This window comes from Saccoglossus kowalevskii, chromosome 22, assembly GCF_978046115.1.
Source record: "Saccoglossus kowalevskii chromosome 22, keSacKowa6.1, whole genome shotgun sequence".
In the NCBI taxonomy this organism is placed as follows: Eukaryota; Metazoa; Hemichordata; class Enteropneusta; family Harrimaniidae; genus Saccoglossus; species Saccoglossus kowalevskii.
The window spans coordinates 20,311,902-20,328,773 of NC_140662.1; the positions used below are offsets into that span (position 1 = coordinate 20,311,902).

The 16,872-nt window shown below is 35.9% G+C and overlaps 2 protein-coding genes across 3 annotated transcripts; one reads left to right on the forward strand and one right to left on the reverse strand.

Annotated features, from left to right (window-relative positions):
• Positions 1 to 332: 332 nt before the first annotated feature.
• On the forward strand, positions 333 to 15,709 carry LOC100368780 (2-Hydroxyacid oxidase 2-like). The gene is made up of 7 exons (XM_085495940.1): positions 333 to 771; positions 10,361 to 10,512; positions 11,957 to 12,246; positions 13,189 to 13,407; positions 13,612 to 13,770; positions 14,061 to 14,130; positions 15,239 to 15,709. Exons 1-7 carry the CDS (start codon positions 629 to 631, stop codon positions 15,304 to 15,306), a joined length of 1,101 nt encoding a protein of 366 aa, XP_085352066.1. The 5' UTR covers positions 333 to 628; the 3' UTR covers positions 15,307 to 15,709.
• Positions 2,057 to 9,621, reverse strand: LOC100376834 (uncharacterized). 2 transcript variants are annotated; one of them, XM_085495941.1, is made up of 3 exons: positions 9,514 to 9,621; positions 2,551 to 2,919; positions 2,057 to 2,349 (listed from the first exon to the last, which is right to left on the reverse strand). In XM_085495941.1, the coding sequence occupies exons 2-3, from the start codon at positions 2,896 to 2,898 to the stop codon at positions 2,290 to 2,292; spliced, it is 408 nt and encodes a 135-aa protein (XP_085352067.1). In that variant the 5' UTR covers positions 2,899 to 2,919; positions 9,514 to 9,621; the 3' UTR covers positions 2,057 to 2,289. The 2 variants fall into 2 exon arrangements, with proteins under 2 accessions (XP_085352067.1, XP_085352068.1); XM_085495942.1 differs by lacking the exon at positions 9,514 to 9,621 and adding an exon at positions 3,957 to 4,164.
• Positions 15,710 to 16,872: the final 1,163 nt, after the last annotated feature.

Genomic DNA, 16,872 nt, shown 5'->3' on the forward strand with positions numbered 1-16,872 from the left:
CAGACTTGTAGATGGTTAACTGCTAGCGTAGCATACATATCCACTGAACCATGTGGGTCAATACATGTCAGTATTTGTTGAAAATAAAGAGGCACAAATGGAATTTGATCCTCTGTCCTCAGGCTTACGATCCTTGTATGCTTATATTTTGCTTATGTATAACACAGTTGTTGATGCATTATTCGGCACCGTCTGCTTGTTTTCATTCACTGAAGTTGTTTTGCGGGTTGTTAAATTGAGAGAATAAATGTCTCGACAAATATATGTTTGAGTGAGTGTCTGTCTAGTGTGATTTGAAACCACGGCGGTTTTTCATTTTCCATTTGGTGAGTGTTGAATGAAGTCTTCCGTGCGTGTCACGCCATGACGTATTTTAATCACACTGCCGTGCTGCCACGGAGTGCGTGACCCCTGGCGTGACCTGACTGACTATATGGTCCGTCTTTTCAACATGCCAGGATGTATTAGTGTTATTATCATCGTTTTATCCACATATAATTATAAACCCACTTCGAAGCTCACAATTATTGATACTAATGTCCAGGGTACAAGAATAGGATGACCTTTGTCAGCAGTGCAAACTAAATGTGCACATATGCGATAACACTGTGTAACACTTATATCAGTAATGGCTGCCGATGCTCACTGTGTGTGTCTCGACGACTTCGAAAAGTATGCTGAAAAACACCTATCACTTATGACATGGATTTACTACTGTTCCGGAGCTGACGGCGAAACAACATTGAAAGAAAACAGGAGATCTTTTCGAAGGTATTTGGTTTTACTACTTATCTATCGTATATTCGGGCGATGCAACCTCTCCTCAAAAAATCTAACAATGTTTATATTGGGGGTATTTCGCCCAATTACCACTTCGCCCGAACGGTTTCGCCAGATTACCTGTTTGCACGATTGCCATTTCGCCCGATTACCAGTTCGCCTGATTCCTCGTATGTTTGTTATTTACGTGTAGTCAAAACAAGATAACGTAGAAGTTGAAATTTGTTTTTATAAGGTGACGAACGTGAAGTTTACAACGGGGATGTAACGTAATTTTATGCCGTTGCGGCCATCTTGTGTGGGTCATACCATTTGTGTATCGGGAGGAAACAATGAGTTGAGGGACAGTCACACTTTTTTGTTTTTGTTTCTGTTTTTAATGTAATTCCAATCTGATAAATCTTTATTTTTCCTTTAATATTAAAATTTTTTAATAACTTGACACAGTAAAACACAGAGCTACAACAATTCAACAATACTTTACTAGTATTGTGTTTGTTTTCCCCAGTTTCACTTCCAATATTGCATGAACTTTTTGTTTCCTGGGGGAGCAATGAAAGTAAAGATATAATGCATAATTTACATTTACATTACATTTATTTATTTACCCTCAAATAAAAATAAAGTAGCACACCAGGTGCTTATACAATCGAGCAATATAAAAACACACACTGTACAAGACAATTACAAGAAATCACAAATACCAAAAATATATATATTAGTACATGTATTACATATGGAATGTCTACGTAGAAATTGAAATACAAATTAAAAATTTACATCTTTAATTCTTTTTTTAAAAATAATGTAATAATAATTTTATTATTCAGTGATAAAATGTCTTGAAAAAAATAAAACTCAACCTCGAAACAAACTTCCAGACAAAATATTTGAAAATAGTTATGGCGAATAAATTAAAACTGCTTTAGCAAAATTTTAATATACTTCCAATCACATCAGGACACCTAAGTTATATCAGACCCTAATAACTATATTAATTATATACATATATACAATGTTGTGTTTCTATTTCAATTTAAAAGTATGGTCGAAATTTAAAATAAATTAGCGTAAATCGGGCCCTAATACTTTATTAATTATATACAATGTTGTGTTTCTATTTCAGTTTAAAAGCATGGTCGAAATTTTGTCTGTATTGAGTATTTTTCTCATTGTATTTTATTATTTTTGCCTTCATCGATGCATCACTGGGTTCCCATATATCGCTGCTACTCCTGCTAACAGTTTTCCAGCTGACCGGTCTCCAATACGAAACTCCTCCCATAAGAACATACGTTCTTGCATTACTCTGTATATTTTCTTCTGTCTCTTTCTTAATTTGCTTTCAGATACATGTACCAAGCGAGCCTGTGTCAATAGTAGAGATGCCTCACGGTGTAGTAACTGTATCAGTAAATAAAAATTTAGATTCTGATGACCACGTCTGTTGAGGCGTGCATGCCAGCCCTCCGCATCATTGTTGGTCCTTGTACTTTGCATGTAGCAGGATCATGTGGAGGGTGGCATGACTGCAGATTCAATCCACTGCATCTGGATATACTGAAATACCTGTGAATATATAAAAATAAAAAAAACCCATAATTTATATACAGATGTCCACACCTAAACAGAAAAAATGTGGCATATATCAAGTTGACTGCAATATGTTATTGTTTGCCTTTATTGTTGTGTATTTTGGCCATTATTAATGTAACTTGTGCACTGCTACACTACACTGCTTTTGTACTGATTATTAAATTTTATACATACCTCCTCAAGTCTTCCAGTGGTTGCCTGTCTTCTAAGTCTAGTAAACATGTCTGGAATAACTTCCACTGGCAAACACGGGAGGGACATCACTTTACGAAGCAGCTTGAATGTTGCTTCATCCTCCATGTAGGCTATTTGCAAGCCAGTAGACTGGTTGTGTCGCCAGACTGCCTGCTTCCAATGGAACGCACACCCTTTAATGTTCACAGCAGGATAAACATCTCGAATTGCTTTCCACATCGCTTCTTCGAAATCTACCATGCACTCGCTAAGAGCGATGGCCTCTGGAAGTAGTTGCTTTACGCCATGTAACACACTGATGTAATCTTTCTTGCTCTTTCCGGACATCAGAATAAAACAAAGTGGGACCTGAAAATAAAAGAAAATTTGTCTTGTGAAAATTGAAAATACTAGTAGTTATACAAAATGTTAATTGTTATTTTCGTCTCTTAAAACGACCATCAGCAAACAACGGTCCAAATTAGACAGCTGCTTCTTGTAATGTGTAATGTTTTTTTAAGTGCAATATAAAAGTACATTAAGGTCATTAAGTTATATTGTCTTTAAAATATTGTTAACAAATTGATCATTTCCTCTCTTTAAAAATATATACTATACTGTACTGTCTTACCAGCAACTTAAGGAGTCTCAATTGAATAATAATAATAATAAATATTAATAATAAACCTCGCTTACCGGTTTAGTTAAAAAAACTTTCATTATCTTTCTTCAAGAAGCAGTGGATGCTTACTAATTGGGTGAAGGGGAGTCTAACAACTTTGAAAGTACCATCTATGTACCATCGCCATCCTCTTGTCAAATTAAAATAATCAATTTAAAATAAAAATTGTAATGCTCAACCTAGTGAACGTTGTAATTTTGATCTCTGCACTGACATACGTGATAAACTAATGCGTTGTTTTTTCAATTGATCATTTCTCAGTGCTTGGGCGTCTCCTTGCCAAATTTAGTCTGAACCTTTTTACCATGGAGGGTACTATTGCTTACTAATCATATACTGGTGTTTTGAGATCGTGTTGAAGGATTCAGTTTATTTCGCCACACACGGTGCTATATTGTACACGTTTATATCGTTCTAGACCCCGAATTACTCACTCTAGAATTTGTTAAAGTAGTTTATTGTAAATTAAAAAAATATAACCAAATTGTTAGTCACAGACATGTTTCTAAAAGTGGTAGTATACACCATATGAAAACCCATTGAAGGGTTGTGTGTATGAAATGCGTTGGTTATCATTTAAATTTACACTTGCGAAATAGTTTTAAAAGTGATTCATAACCACGTGCTCAGCAAAAATCCAGTAGTCTAAGAACACTTCACACTTTTGGATGAGTAACCATCAGGTTTTTAAATTTACATTTTGTTTTCTAGAAGAATTACTTACATTGTTCACCCTGTGATTTTCCTGATTTGTCTGAACGTTGTTGAAATAAAATTGAAAATACTAGTAGTTATACAAAATGTTAATTGTTATTTTCGTTTCTAAAAACGACCAGTCGATGGCCTCGTCGTCATAATTCAAAGTACCAAATGTTGCATATTATTGAATATTGGTAATTCCGAGTTACATATAACATTAACCATTTCTCTGACTGTAAAAAAAAGGAAATAATATATTATTGGTACTATATAAATTGTATTTAAAACTTTAAAAATACGGTAACGACGTCGTGATTTGCGAGTTTTATTAGATTGATAAACGCCGAGGTTGGCTTTAGGTACTACTTAGTGTTCCAAGTTCCCAACACCGGAGGGCGTACAAAGGTTCCGTCAATGGTCAATCTTTGCATAAAATGCGCGGATTGAAATTATTCTGCCAACGACACCACTGTGAAAGTATTTCATGCAAACACCGATGGTGAAACAAGTGAAAAATCTGTGTATGACGGCCGATGCATACCTGTCCCATTGCCTGTCGGCCACCCCTCTATTGTGAATGGGGATGACTACCCGCAATGGCGGACATCAGTTGCAGTGTTTGCATCGACAAGAAAACCCTGACTAAAATGCGATCATATGGTAGATTTTATGCATTTTACCAGATGTACATTTCGAATCGAAACCCCAAGTAGGCCTACTGTGTAACATCGGTGAATCTGGCGAAAAGGAAAACGGGAGAACCGGTAATTGGGCGAACTGGTAATCAGGCGAAGGAGTTCGGGCAAAGTGGATTTCGGGCGAAGTGACTGTACCCCGTTTATGGGAAACATCTCACGAGTGACCTTGCAAGATCTGATTCATTGAGCGAGTGTTCCTTAACAAATGAAAATTACTACACATATTCAAGATCGTAAAGCGTCCTTACTCGTTTGCATAACCGCAGTGGCGGATCCAGAGGGGGGGGGGGCAATGCCCCCCCAAACGCATGGCGATTCGTATTATCTGGATTACATTTTGCTGGATCCGCCACTGCATAACCGATTGTTGTGCATGAACGCCGATTGGCATTACCCTGCCCTTATAGTTATTTTTGGATGTCACACTAAGTACGTTTTGGAGTTTTATTTGTAATAATAATAATATTTTATTGATACATTATTCTATCTACTTTGCTAACACGAAATTAAGAGTTGTTATATCTGAACTCGTGATTGCAGAGAAGTGTTAGTTTGCGTCAAAACAGTTGACAAACAAAAATTTCTTTGCTGTTCGTATTATTGTCATGACATTACGTAGTGTGTCTCTTCTATAATTTCCATAGCAGTACACAAGTCGCAAATTCTTTTGTCAATTGGAGTTTTAGGTTTTGTACTACATGTCTTCTCATTTCAATAATATTTTTTTTATAACCCTTTATATTATATATTATATATATTTTAGTTTGAATATGTCGATTTTTTGTTTTTTCTTGCCATTAATCAGTTCTTAGAAAATTGTGTCCCAGTCGCCTCTAACTACATCTGACTCAATGCCTATACCAATCTCGTAAAACGAGATCAGTTTTCGACGAGTTTTGTCGACCAATCATAGTGCAGCTTACAAAAATAGCTGTCTGACTTTGCACATGCGCCAGATTCATCGTTCCAGGTTATTTCAAGATGGCTGCAAGTAATGTTAGAACCGATGTGAAATCAATAGAGGATTTCGAATTTGAGATGAGTTTTAGTTACTTTTACAAAAACTTAATTATTATTTGTGAGCAATCACGATTGATGTATGTAATTCATTTGAGATAATTTGGATTTCAACTTTGATGACCTTGTATTACCACAGGTGAGACGGCGGTCACCGATCATGTTAACGAGTCGCATTCGACGCAATATAAACCACCAGTTGTTTCGACTTTATACTGACACAGTCATCACGATCTAACTATTGCATTATGAGTTAATGTATTACGGCCAGGCAATGTTTTTGTGTGTCTCCGATAAACCTATGGCTTTCATGTCAGTAATTTTCGTATTTGTATTTATCAACATTCCCTACTCCCGTCTTAACCGTTAAACGGTCCGAGCGCCTGTGAGTAACAGTAATAGTTTTGTCTTCACGTGACGCCGTGACTGTGACCTATATACATAAACCAGTAACGTGAATAATTTATTTGCCGAGTCAATTTTGTTATTGCGATATATTAAATGTGCACATTCCCCCTTTCTTTAAGGTGTGCAAGAAGGAGGCATTAACACATCTGTTATCAAAAAAACAATGTCCAAGCCATCCAGCCAACTGGATTTGGTTAAATCACTAATCTACCCATGTATAATTGAGAAACCTGCTTCTGTTTTTATAGTTTCACCTGTGGTTTCATTAATGAAAGTTCAGGATTTCAATATTAAAATTATAGTTTGCATTATGTGTGTTATAAATTGTAGAAGTTCATGTTGAATGGTCAATGGAATGCAGTTTAAAAGTGGCTTAGCCACTCATAATTTCATATTTTCTGATAAAATGCGAATATTTTTAATGTAGGATATATGTGAACATATTCCCCCACTACTGCATATGTACAGAGAGCTGTGTTGGTTCATTAAGTTATTTAGGCAATTCGTTATAAAAGTGCTCATTCTACCAAAATTTCAGTGTACATATTTTATTAGAGATTTTTTTTCTTCTTAAAAATCAGGAAATGATTAATTTGGAGGCCTAACTTGTACATGATAATTTCTGTGATCTACGCTGTTTTACCTGATGTTACATCCTTGCACTGACCACAACTGCCTCAAAATCTCTACAGTCCCAGTTGAAAGACAGCCGCATTACATTATTCCAGACTCCTAGGGACAGTGTATCCATATTTTATTGGATATTTGACAAACTAAGAGAAGAGAAAGATACTTTCCCACAGACAATTATTTATTTTTCATTAGCTCTAAAATATCATTATTTCAAAGATGAGTATTCCCAGTAAGTTGTTTTATATGTGAATGTACCAGTACTATAGCGAAACTGACAGTATTGTACAAGAATTGCATCCAAAAGAAATAGCTGAAGTGTCCAACTAAAGTTTGAGATTATTATTCTGCCACACAGCCTTTGGTATGGGCATTTTTATCAAAAATGTACTCCATTTAGATTCCTCTTTCGATATTGAAAGTTATAATACAGGGGTCAGGTTGAGTTGGTAGGGATGATGAACCATCTCAGCAGTCTTGTCATGTAAATTAATAAACAAGTCATTGTCAATGACACGTCCCCGTTCCGTTCATATTTGAGTGACATATACATTCAAAGCAGATCATGACCGAAATGCACCTGCATATGTACAACACATTGTACTAAATCTGAACAAAATCCATCCATGCATGACTGAGATCTGGTTCCGGAATTGTGAAAATACGTGATTTTAATGCATTTTCGGCCTAAAATGGCCATCATTCAGCTATTGTTAAGCGGATGATGAAACAAACGCACATATCTATTTGTGACATGATGTACCATGTGTGTGTGAAGTTTGAACTTGATCAATCCAGACATGTCTTGGATACGGATCCAGAACTGAATTCTTTAAGAAAATGGCCGCCAGTCGGCCATTTCGAACTTGATTCGAAAAAAAATGACGTGCATCAAGGTTCTATTATGTTTAATGTATGTACCAAATTTGAACGAAATCCGTCCATGCATAACTGAGATCCGGGTCCGGAATGGTGAAAATGTGCAATTTCAATGCATTTTCGGCCTTAAAGCGGCCGCCAATTGGCTATCGTTAATGAGATCATGAAACAAATGATCATACATATTTGTGACATGATGTACCTTGTGTGTGTGAAGTTTGAACTCGATCAATCCAAGCATGTCTCAGATACGGATCCAGAACTGAATTCTTTAAAACAAAATGGCCGCCAGTCGGCCATTTCAAACCCGATCCAAAAAAGAAATGACGTGCATCAAGGTTCTATTATGTTTAATGTATGTACCAAATTTGAACAAAATCCGTCCATGCATAACTGAGATCCGGGTCCGGAATGGTGAAAATGTGTGATTTTGATGCATTTTCGGCCTTAAAATGGCCGCTATTCGGCTATCGTTAATCGGATCATGAAAAAAATGCATGTGCATATGTCCCATATAATGTGTGATGTATGAGTGAAGTTTGAACTTAATCGGTCCATGCATGTTCGAGATACAGGTGATCACGGATGCACGCACGGACGCACACAGGGCAAAACATAAGTCCCCGTTTTCGGACTACGTCCGAACGGGGACTAATTATATAATAAATATAACAGTATGTAGGAGGGTTAACTTATTGGAAGATTTTGCATCAAATGAAGACATCAGTGACATGAAGAACAATAAACCACATCACCAAAATAAGTGACATCTTGGTTGAGGTCATGAAGCATATATTTACATCCTTAAGCGATCAATTTATTTTTCTGCTGTGTTTTTATAAGCATAACATGTTCATCTGCTTAAAAAAAAAACAATTGACAGAACAAGATTTATTTAAGTATCAATAAATATTTATCGCAAAGAAAATACGTTTGTCAATCACTAATTTACTAAAAAAACTCTTATAAAAAATAACAAAAGAGTATTTGGCAGCTATTCATCACAGTTTTAGAATTTTAATTTTTGTTGTTGCTAAGTCAACAGGTATATGTGGCTACCTACTATTAGTTAATTGTGATAGTATTGTTTATCAAAATAGAATAACTATTCCAAAATACCTGTTAAAAAAGATACCTGGTGGATCTTTTTTTTGTGAGACCAAAGATATAAACTAAGACATTTTGCATCAAAAACACTGACTAAAACTAGATGGAACCAATTCTGATCAGACATAGACAAGAACAACGAAGTCATCAATAATTATAAAAAAAAACCAGAACTGGTATGGAAAAAAATTATAGTACAGCATTATGTCTAAGAAAATACTAATTAACATGTTAAATTAATCCATGTGCTGCATTAATCTCGTAACGTAAATTGTATGAAATTTGCATTACAACAGTTGGCGAAAAAAAGTACACTGAGCTTGCAGCCTCTCAGCTGAGATACCTGTGCTGTTAGCAATGCACATCAATAAATACAATATAGGTGATTAACATAAATATTATGTAAATTATATCAATATATACTATCGATACGCGAATACTAGTAGTTTGTTTCTAAAAGTGATTCCAAAAACAACACATCATCTGCCCTGGAGGATAATTGTTTCTGGGGTGCCACGTTCTTCCTGAACAAACATGGAACACGGTGATTTGATAGCGAACGTTGTTTCCCCCAATCGTAAACATGCGTGTTGACGGTGACCAATCTGTCAACAGGGAGCAATAGAAAAAAACATCCATTTTTTCATGAATTCCTAGTTTATAAACGATCGACTAAAAGGAATTTTCAAGTAAAGATCGTGATTGGGATAAAACGACTTGAAGTTGAAACCGAGACACTGACGCCGAAAAAAAACAAAAACATTACTGGCACATGTATATCATCTGCCACCAAACAGAAATGAAATACAATCAAGACCAAACTGGTTAATGAATGCTACTTACTTGTTATTTTAGACAACGATCCATCTTCGAAAATACTGTTGTTAATAAGTTGTATTAGGTCCAGCTCACGCAAAAGTAGTAGCAGTACGCCGCCATGTTTTGAGTCATGCTCAGGCGCGTTTGTAACCCATGATCTGATTGGCTGTGGTCCCTCGGCGAGATTTGTATAGGCATTGAGTCAGATGTCGTTAGAGGCGACTAAAACACAATTTTCTAAGAACTGATTAACGGCAAGAAAAACCAAAAAATCCACATATTCAAACTAAAATATAAATATATATAATATAAAGGGTTATAAAAAAAATATTTCATATGTGACGAATCGCCAGAAGACACAGGTAGAACAAATTTGCACACGCGGATAAGTTGTTGAGGTTGGGAGAATTTGAAATTAAGTTTTGCATTTACGCGTCTTTGTATCATGAACGTGTTTTATCCGACATCTGAAACTACCAGAAATATTTGAGATTATATAATACTTAATATGAATTCGAGAAATATTGTGTAAGACGACCAATATCTCGAAATATTAATTTATTTGCGATAGTTAGTTATGATTGCATAAAATCAATGTGCTTGTACGGACCAATCAGTTTGCCGGGAATTTGTTATACTTAGTATAGAGGACGTGTTTAGAGTTACTGACGCGTTTGAATGTCCTTTTTTTATTAATATTTGAATAATGTGTGCGACTTGGTGACGTCAGAGAAAGTCCACCTAGTCGCTATGAATGCGTGAGTGCTTATTATTTTAAAAACAGTGTGTCGTACTGTAACTGGGAGTGTAGTTTGTTGTTTCCCTAGCTTTGTACCTGAATCACTGATTGCACGTTTTCTTCAAATTAAAGGATTAGGCTAAAACCGAGAGTGCTGCGAGATGTATCTACACGTGACTTAAAAACAACAATACTTGGCAGAGAAATCGACATACCAATTTGCATATCTCCCACAGCATTTCAAAGATTGGCCCATCCAGATGCTGAAGCTGGAACATCCAGAGGTAGGGAATGTTGTGAAGTGAATTACAAAACAAGTCGAATAATAAACATTGTAAAGACAACTGATGAGCTTACATATATATCAGTAATTTTAAATGAAATACAATTTTCTTAGTAATATTTTCATATTTTGTTGGGTATGATCAATTCCTCGCGCGAGGATAAAAGAAGAAGTTTAATAGTAAAGTTTAATAATAAATTTGTATCAATCAGATTCACGAAATCATTAAAAGTGGACTTATAATCATTTAATTCATAGTGGAATGAACGAATTAAGCGGGTGCTTATTTTTATTACTGCTGACAAGTTTGGCCACCAAATTTGTCACTTACAATTACCCTCTCCATAAAAACAAAAGCTCCAGCCAATGTCAGATTTAACTACCCATTCATAGTGTTGTGACGCATGACAAATGTTCAACTAACTTTTGGTAATAAGATCGCCTAATTTCCACCAGAAACTAGTAAACCTGTATTGTACGAAACCAGTGAAGCAAAGTAAACTGCATTTACGCATGTAAATACACACGGTCAGGAATCATTTACTTGGAGCACTAAATATGACAATTGCCTCACTCCCTGTGCTAAATTTGATAGTTAAATCTACACACAGGCATATAAGTACTAACTTTCTAAAATTTTTATTATCTCCAAGCAATCCCAGAACGAGATGAATCAACGCTATCGTCTTTATTTTGATATTGGATGTAACTATTATCTTATGGGAACCACGGGTCATAACTTGACGGAGTTAACATCCATGATTTTAAAAATGCGTTGATCAATAAGTTAAACATTATTTTGATTTTTCAGTGCACTAATAAATACATTTGACAGGGTAATATAAAAATACAAAACACAATTAAAACAGCTTGCATTTCCCTGTCATGCACGTTACTAAGCTGAAACATCCATCCAATCATCAGCGGATGTAAAATAAAGATGATTCCCATTAAATACTAGAGGATGCTATAACCAAACATTTCTCGTTATTAACAGGGAACCCCACTCAATCCCATGGATTGCACCACGTGCTCATGGGTAATTAATTCCGCATCTGTCCACTAAGTAAATGAATGTTTATTATGCTCGCTTTCTCAAACTGTAATTGAAAGGTATTTTGCATACATTACCCGCCATTTTAAACTCAGGATTTTTACTTGTCGCGAAACTTTCGACCAAAATCAACAACATTTATATACCAAAAGTCAACCACACGAGTGTAATCGCCATCGTACATATCCATGCCCCGTAGAAATGTATTTAGAATCACAGCTTGATCTCTAAACAACGTAAATGGCACATTCCCTGGAGCTCCCGCCGCGATGTGAGCGGCTTGGGTCGGATTAGCATACTAATTGCGGTGATCATCTTGCCCCTATTTATAGAATCGGTTTCCCTTTAATATTTGTCAAACTGATCTTGCAATTACAATTCAATATTTCAGCCTCGGGGACGTTTAATACATGTATGATACTGAGCTCTGGAAGTTCGTTATCCCTAGAAGACATTTGTTATGCTCACTCTGGAGGTACGAAATGGATGGACATCTATGTTTGGCCTAACCCACGTGTAACTAAGGACATGGTACAAAGAGCGGAGCAAGCTGGATGTAAAGGCATTGTTGTGTCCGTCGATATCTGCCAAGTTGGGTTCAGGCGAAGAATGGCATATGTAGCTGGGAATAATGTACCAAGAAATTCGATTAATGCTAACTTTGATAAATACTGCAAGAATGTAAGCCATATTTATCACGTTTACAACAATAAACATCATCATTTGTATGTGGTCGAGTGCATATATATATATATATATATATATATATATATATATATATAGCGATTGTTATGTAGTTCTAGATTAATATATGTTAGTTTATTCGACTCATCATAGCTTAATGAATTATGTTGTATTGGCGACAAAACATAGTTTAAGTTAGTTAAGTTACTAATCGAAACCTGGCGCATTGTTTGTCGACTATATAATATCGACCACAATACAATGGGGAGCCCGTTGTGCAAGACTGAATGCTTCACATAATTATTTTTTAATATAGCTCATATTTCACCATGATCGAAGTAAGAACCCCACAAGCGATTTTATTAGTTAATGACACCCTAAGATTCTGAAACCGATGATATCGGTTATGTTCGGCGGATATCATGCAAATACCGTAGCTGTTTTATTTATTACAGTACCGGTGTTGCTTAACGAGGTTTCTGACACAATTCTGCTGACTATAAAACTTTGATGCGAATATGTTGTTTTACATATATACAAACTTAATTTTCACTACATATATATTACTGCCACGTTAATGACCAAAATGTAGCACCATCATAAAGACCACAGAACAGTATACAAAGTCTTTAAGTAAAACTTACATTTATATTAAAGCTGTTAAATGCTATTAAAATGTTATTTAAATTCTACAAAAATGGTCAATATGGTTTGACCTCTGTGTGTCAGTTCATGCATCCGTATCCCACACATTCCTGCACCAAGCAATTTTATTGTATTCTTAATGTTAAACTTAATGTTAAATCTCGAACATGTGCATATGTATATGTTTTATGATAAATTCAAGATGACTGAAAGGCAGCCATTTTAAGGCCAAAATGCATAAAAATCACACATTTTCATCATTTGTGACCCACAATGCTGTTCTTTATGTTCAAGGGTATTATGAATGAAGCAACATACGTGGATGAAGTGAAATGTGGTGACCCAAGTGCAACATGGGCTGACATTGATTGGATAAAGTCCATAACCAAATTACCCATAATACTCAAAGGCATTATGACAGTTGAAGATGCATTGATTGCAGTGGAACATAAAGTGGATGCTATTATGGTATCTAACCATGGTGGGAGACAGTTAGATGGTGTACCAGCAACAGTATGTGTTATTCCTTAAATGTAATTGCTATAATTCACTCGTTCAAGATTCCCATTGGTAATCAAAACTATATACCACCCAGTCACAACGAACAGTTATTCAATTTATTCAGTTTTTTGCTGATTGCAAAATAGTTGGATATTAATAGTGTCGACCAAATTTACAATGCCGATTTATCTTTAAGTGTGTATTTCTTTTGATTAGATAGATGTGTTAGCAGAGATATCCAGGGCTGTAGGTGATAAAATAGAAGTCTACATGGATGGTGGTGTACGTACAGGTACTGATGTATTGAAAGCATTGGCTCTTGGTGCTAGGGCTGTCTTCATTGGTAGACCAGTTATATACGGCTTGGCATACAAGGTGATTTATATTACAAGTAATAATGCAATAAATATGTGTGTTATATGTCGTATGTAATCACTTATAACACCAATTGTTCTTATTGGATATCTTCATTCATAGTTTCTAAGAAGTAAAACATGTAACAACATGTTAATTTAGTAGGATTCAAAAACTTGGCGTAAAAGGTACCACCGTCAGTACATCACTGTGTCAAGTTGTCATTTAAAAAAAAAACTGCCAACACTAAATACATACTAATGAGTGACTGATATGACACCATTGTCTTACATTTATATTTTCCATATTAGGGTGAAGAAGGTGTCAAAAACGTCTTGCAGATTTTAAAAGACGAGTTGAGCTTAGCTATGGCATTATCAGGCAAGTAATGACTACATGTCCGACGTAATTAACTATTTTTTTCATACAATCGGTCCACTACTTGAAAATCGATCCGTTACTTGAAATAAATTGGTTCGCTACCTAAAAATCGGTTGATAGAATAAACGTTCGACCTGCAAATATAATGGTTTGGAAGTATAACGCTGCATGCCAGTGTCCTATCTGCATCGAATTTGTCTATCTGAGTTAGAATCCTGCTCTGTTGTTTCACGAATTCGATTAACTATAGTGTCGAAGCTTACGGACCGATTAGCTGATCTGTTTGTCCAAAAAGCGGATCGGTTTTCACGTAGCAGACTAATTGCATACATGGGCCACCATACCTTTGTATAAATCGCACTCGCACACGAAACCACACATGTGTATTTCGCACATGGAATAACATACATACATCATACAGGCATAAATGAGGATTACATTTATGCATACTGCTCATTTAATTGATCGCTGTATGTGTGGTATGGAAGAATGACTTTTATGTTGATAGGGGATAATAGGACGTGTGATGTCTTGTCCCCAGTATTCACCGCATCTTCGTCGTTGTGAACAGCGCTTTTTCCGCTGAATGATTAGCTCATTTCTCCTACGTAATTCTAACCCAACTGTATGTGACTGTCTTGTGTAATGTTCACGTGGACATAAAAGAAATGGTATACATGGCTCAACAGCCGATATATTTGGACCACACGGTGTAGGTAATATGTGTGGGTAAACTAGCCGAGTTTCCTAACGCTATATAATCTGCACAGCCGAACATTGAGCAGTGACAATAGATGTACGCAATGTTATTCAGCGTTCAGTAATCATTCTAAATTTAATTGTCCATTAATTGTGAGCTAACAATCAATAGTCATGTGATTTATTGATAATAGCTAAGTGGAATGTGCAAAAATCTTATAAATGACTTACACTATTATAATGACAACCTCTGTTTAGAAGCACTTACAGGCAGTCATGTTATTTAATGTGATTACACTCACTAATTCAGATGGATAATCGTAATTAACCATACATAATATTGTTTTAGCTTTTGTACACTTATCCCACAATTGGTTATATCTCATGTTTTCGTTTTGGTATTTTGCAGGTTGCAGAACAATCAAGGACATCAATGAGAGTATTGTCATGGAAAATAATTCATATTGCCGACTTTGATGATCAGATGAATATTTACTGTGACATGTTCAGTACAACAAATAGGTTAACATTAAAGCATCGGGGAAATTTAAATATTTGAGAATAAACACGTCAGTAATTTTGATGTAACTGTTCTATAAACACGACATTACAGCAGAGTACGTGATACACATTAACATGTTTCGTCTATTTTATTATATTCTCATATATCTCATTATAATATATTGTACCACGAGTGTGATTGCATCAACGTTTCACGTGTAACATAGGGCCCTCCATTCAGTAGGCCCCGAGTGATATCTGAAGAATATATGTATGTATCTAACATACCGTGGGTGGGAGATCAAAGCCACTGACACTGAAATTCGTTAACTAACATATGAAGACAAAAATAAATAAATAAATAAATCTTTTGATTGTATTGACGTCTGATATTGTTAACATATAATGTTGCACAGACAGCAGTTTGAATCCTAAATCAGATAAACGACATAAAAAATTACTCGTCCCACTACTCATTCGATTACCACACACGTGGCATTCCAACCACGAAGATCCACCACGATGATCTGTTTGCAGTTAAATGTATTCAGCAATAAATTGGTATTTGCAATTGCAACCTTATCTGTCAGTGTCAGCATCTTTTATTTTATGTTTACCTCAAACCCTACAAATAGAAGTGTGCATGAAAACATGGGAAGAAACGGTGAGCATTGCCGTGTGATAACTGTCATAAAGGTGATTGACAGGTCATACTTGTTGTATCTGGGAGCATAGAAAGGTGTGCTTATGATTTACATATGATAGGGTGTTTACAACATTGGGAGGACAATTGGACAGGTGTGCTGTTATTTGAATATCAAAAGTTGTTTATGATCTACCGAGTTGCCTACGTGAGACAGCTGCTAGCAAGATCACATTCTGATTGGCTCATGTGGAAACCCAGGTGGTGTCACTGAATCTAGGCCATTTGTACCTATAAATTGGCAGACTGAGGATATTTTGACTGTGTATCCTGTGTGTAGCTACTGCGATATTGTGAGTCAAGTGATACAGGCTTCAACCATCAATCTGTGAGACTTGTATGAACTGCTCTGCTCTGCTCTGCAATCTCCTGCTTTGATCGGTGTCCTCCCCAGAATAACAGCATTCCTTTGGAAGCAAGACTCCTGTAATTCTTCATTGTTGTGTTGCAGAAGCCATTGACTGTCATCCATTTCCTGGAACTGTGAGTTATTCCCAATGTGTTTAATTGGATTATTTATAATATACTTATTTTATGGATATAAGTGACTAAATGAGTGTTTTATCACATTAAGGCTGACCCTTATTTGGTCAATTTTTGCCAGATGTATCCTCGGGGGCGGACATTCGGGCATTTTCACCGCCTGGCAACCCGCGGCGGTGAAAACAAAGGCTCAAAACTCGCAGAAAACGGTACTTTGGGATGATTGTTGAGACTCCTCTGAACAGTGCAACAAGATTAGCCCTACGTGTGTAACATATATAAATTTGGTTGTTCGGAATTACTTCAAAGTCGAGTTTGTGTTGTTTTCTCGAATTTTCAACGGCTCGACTGGCGTT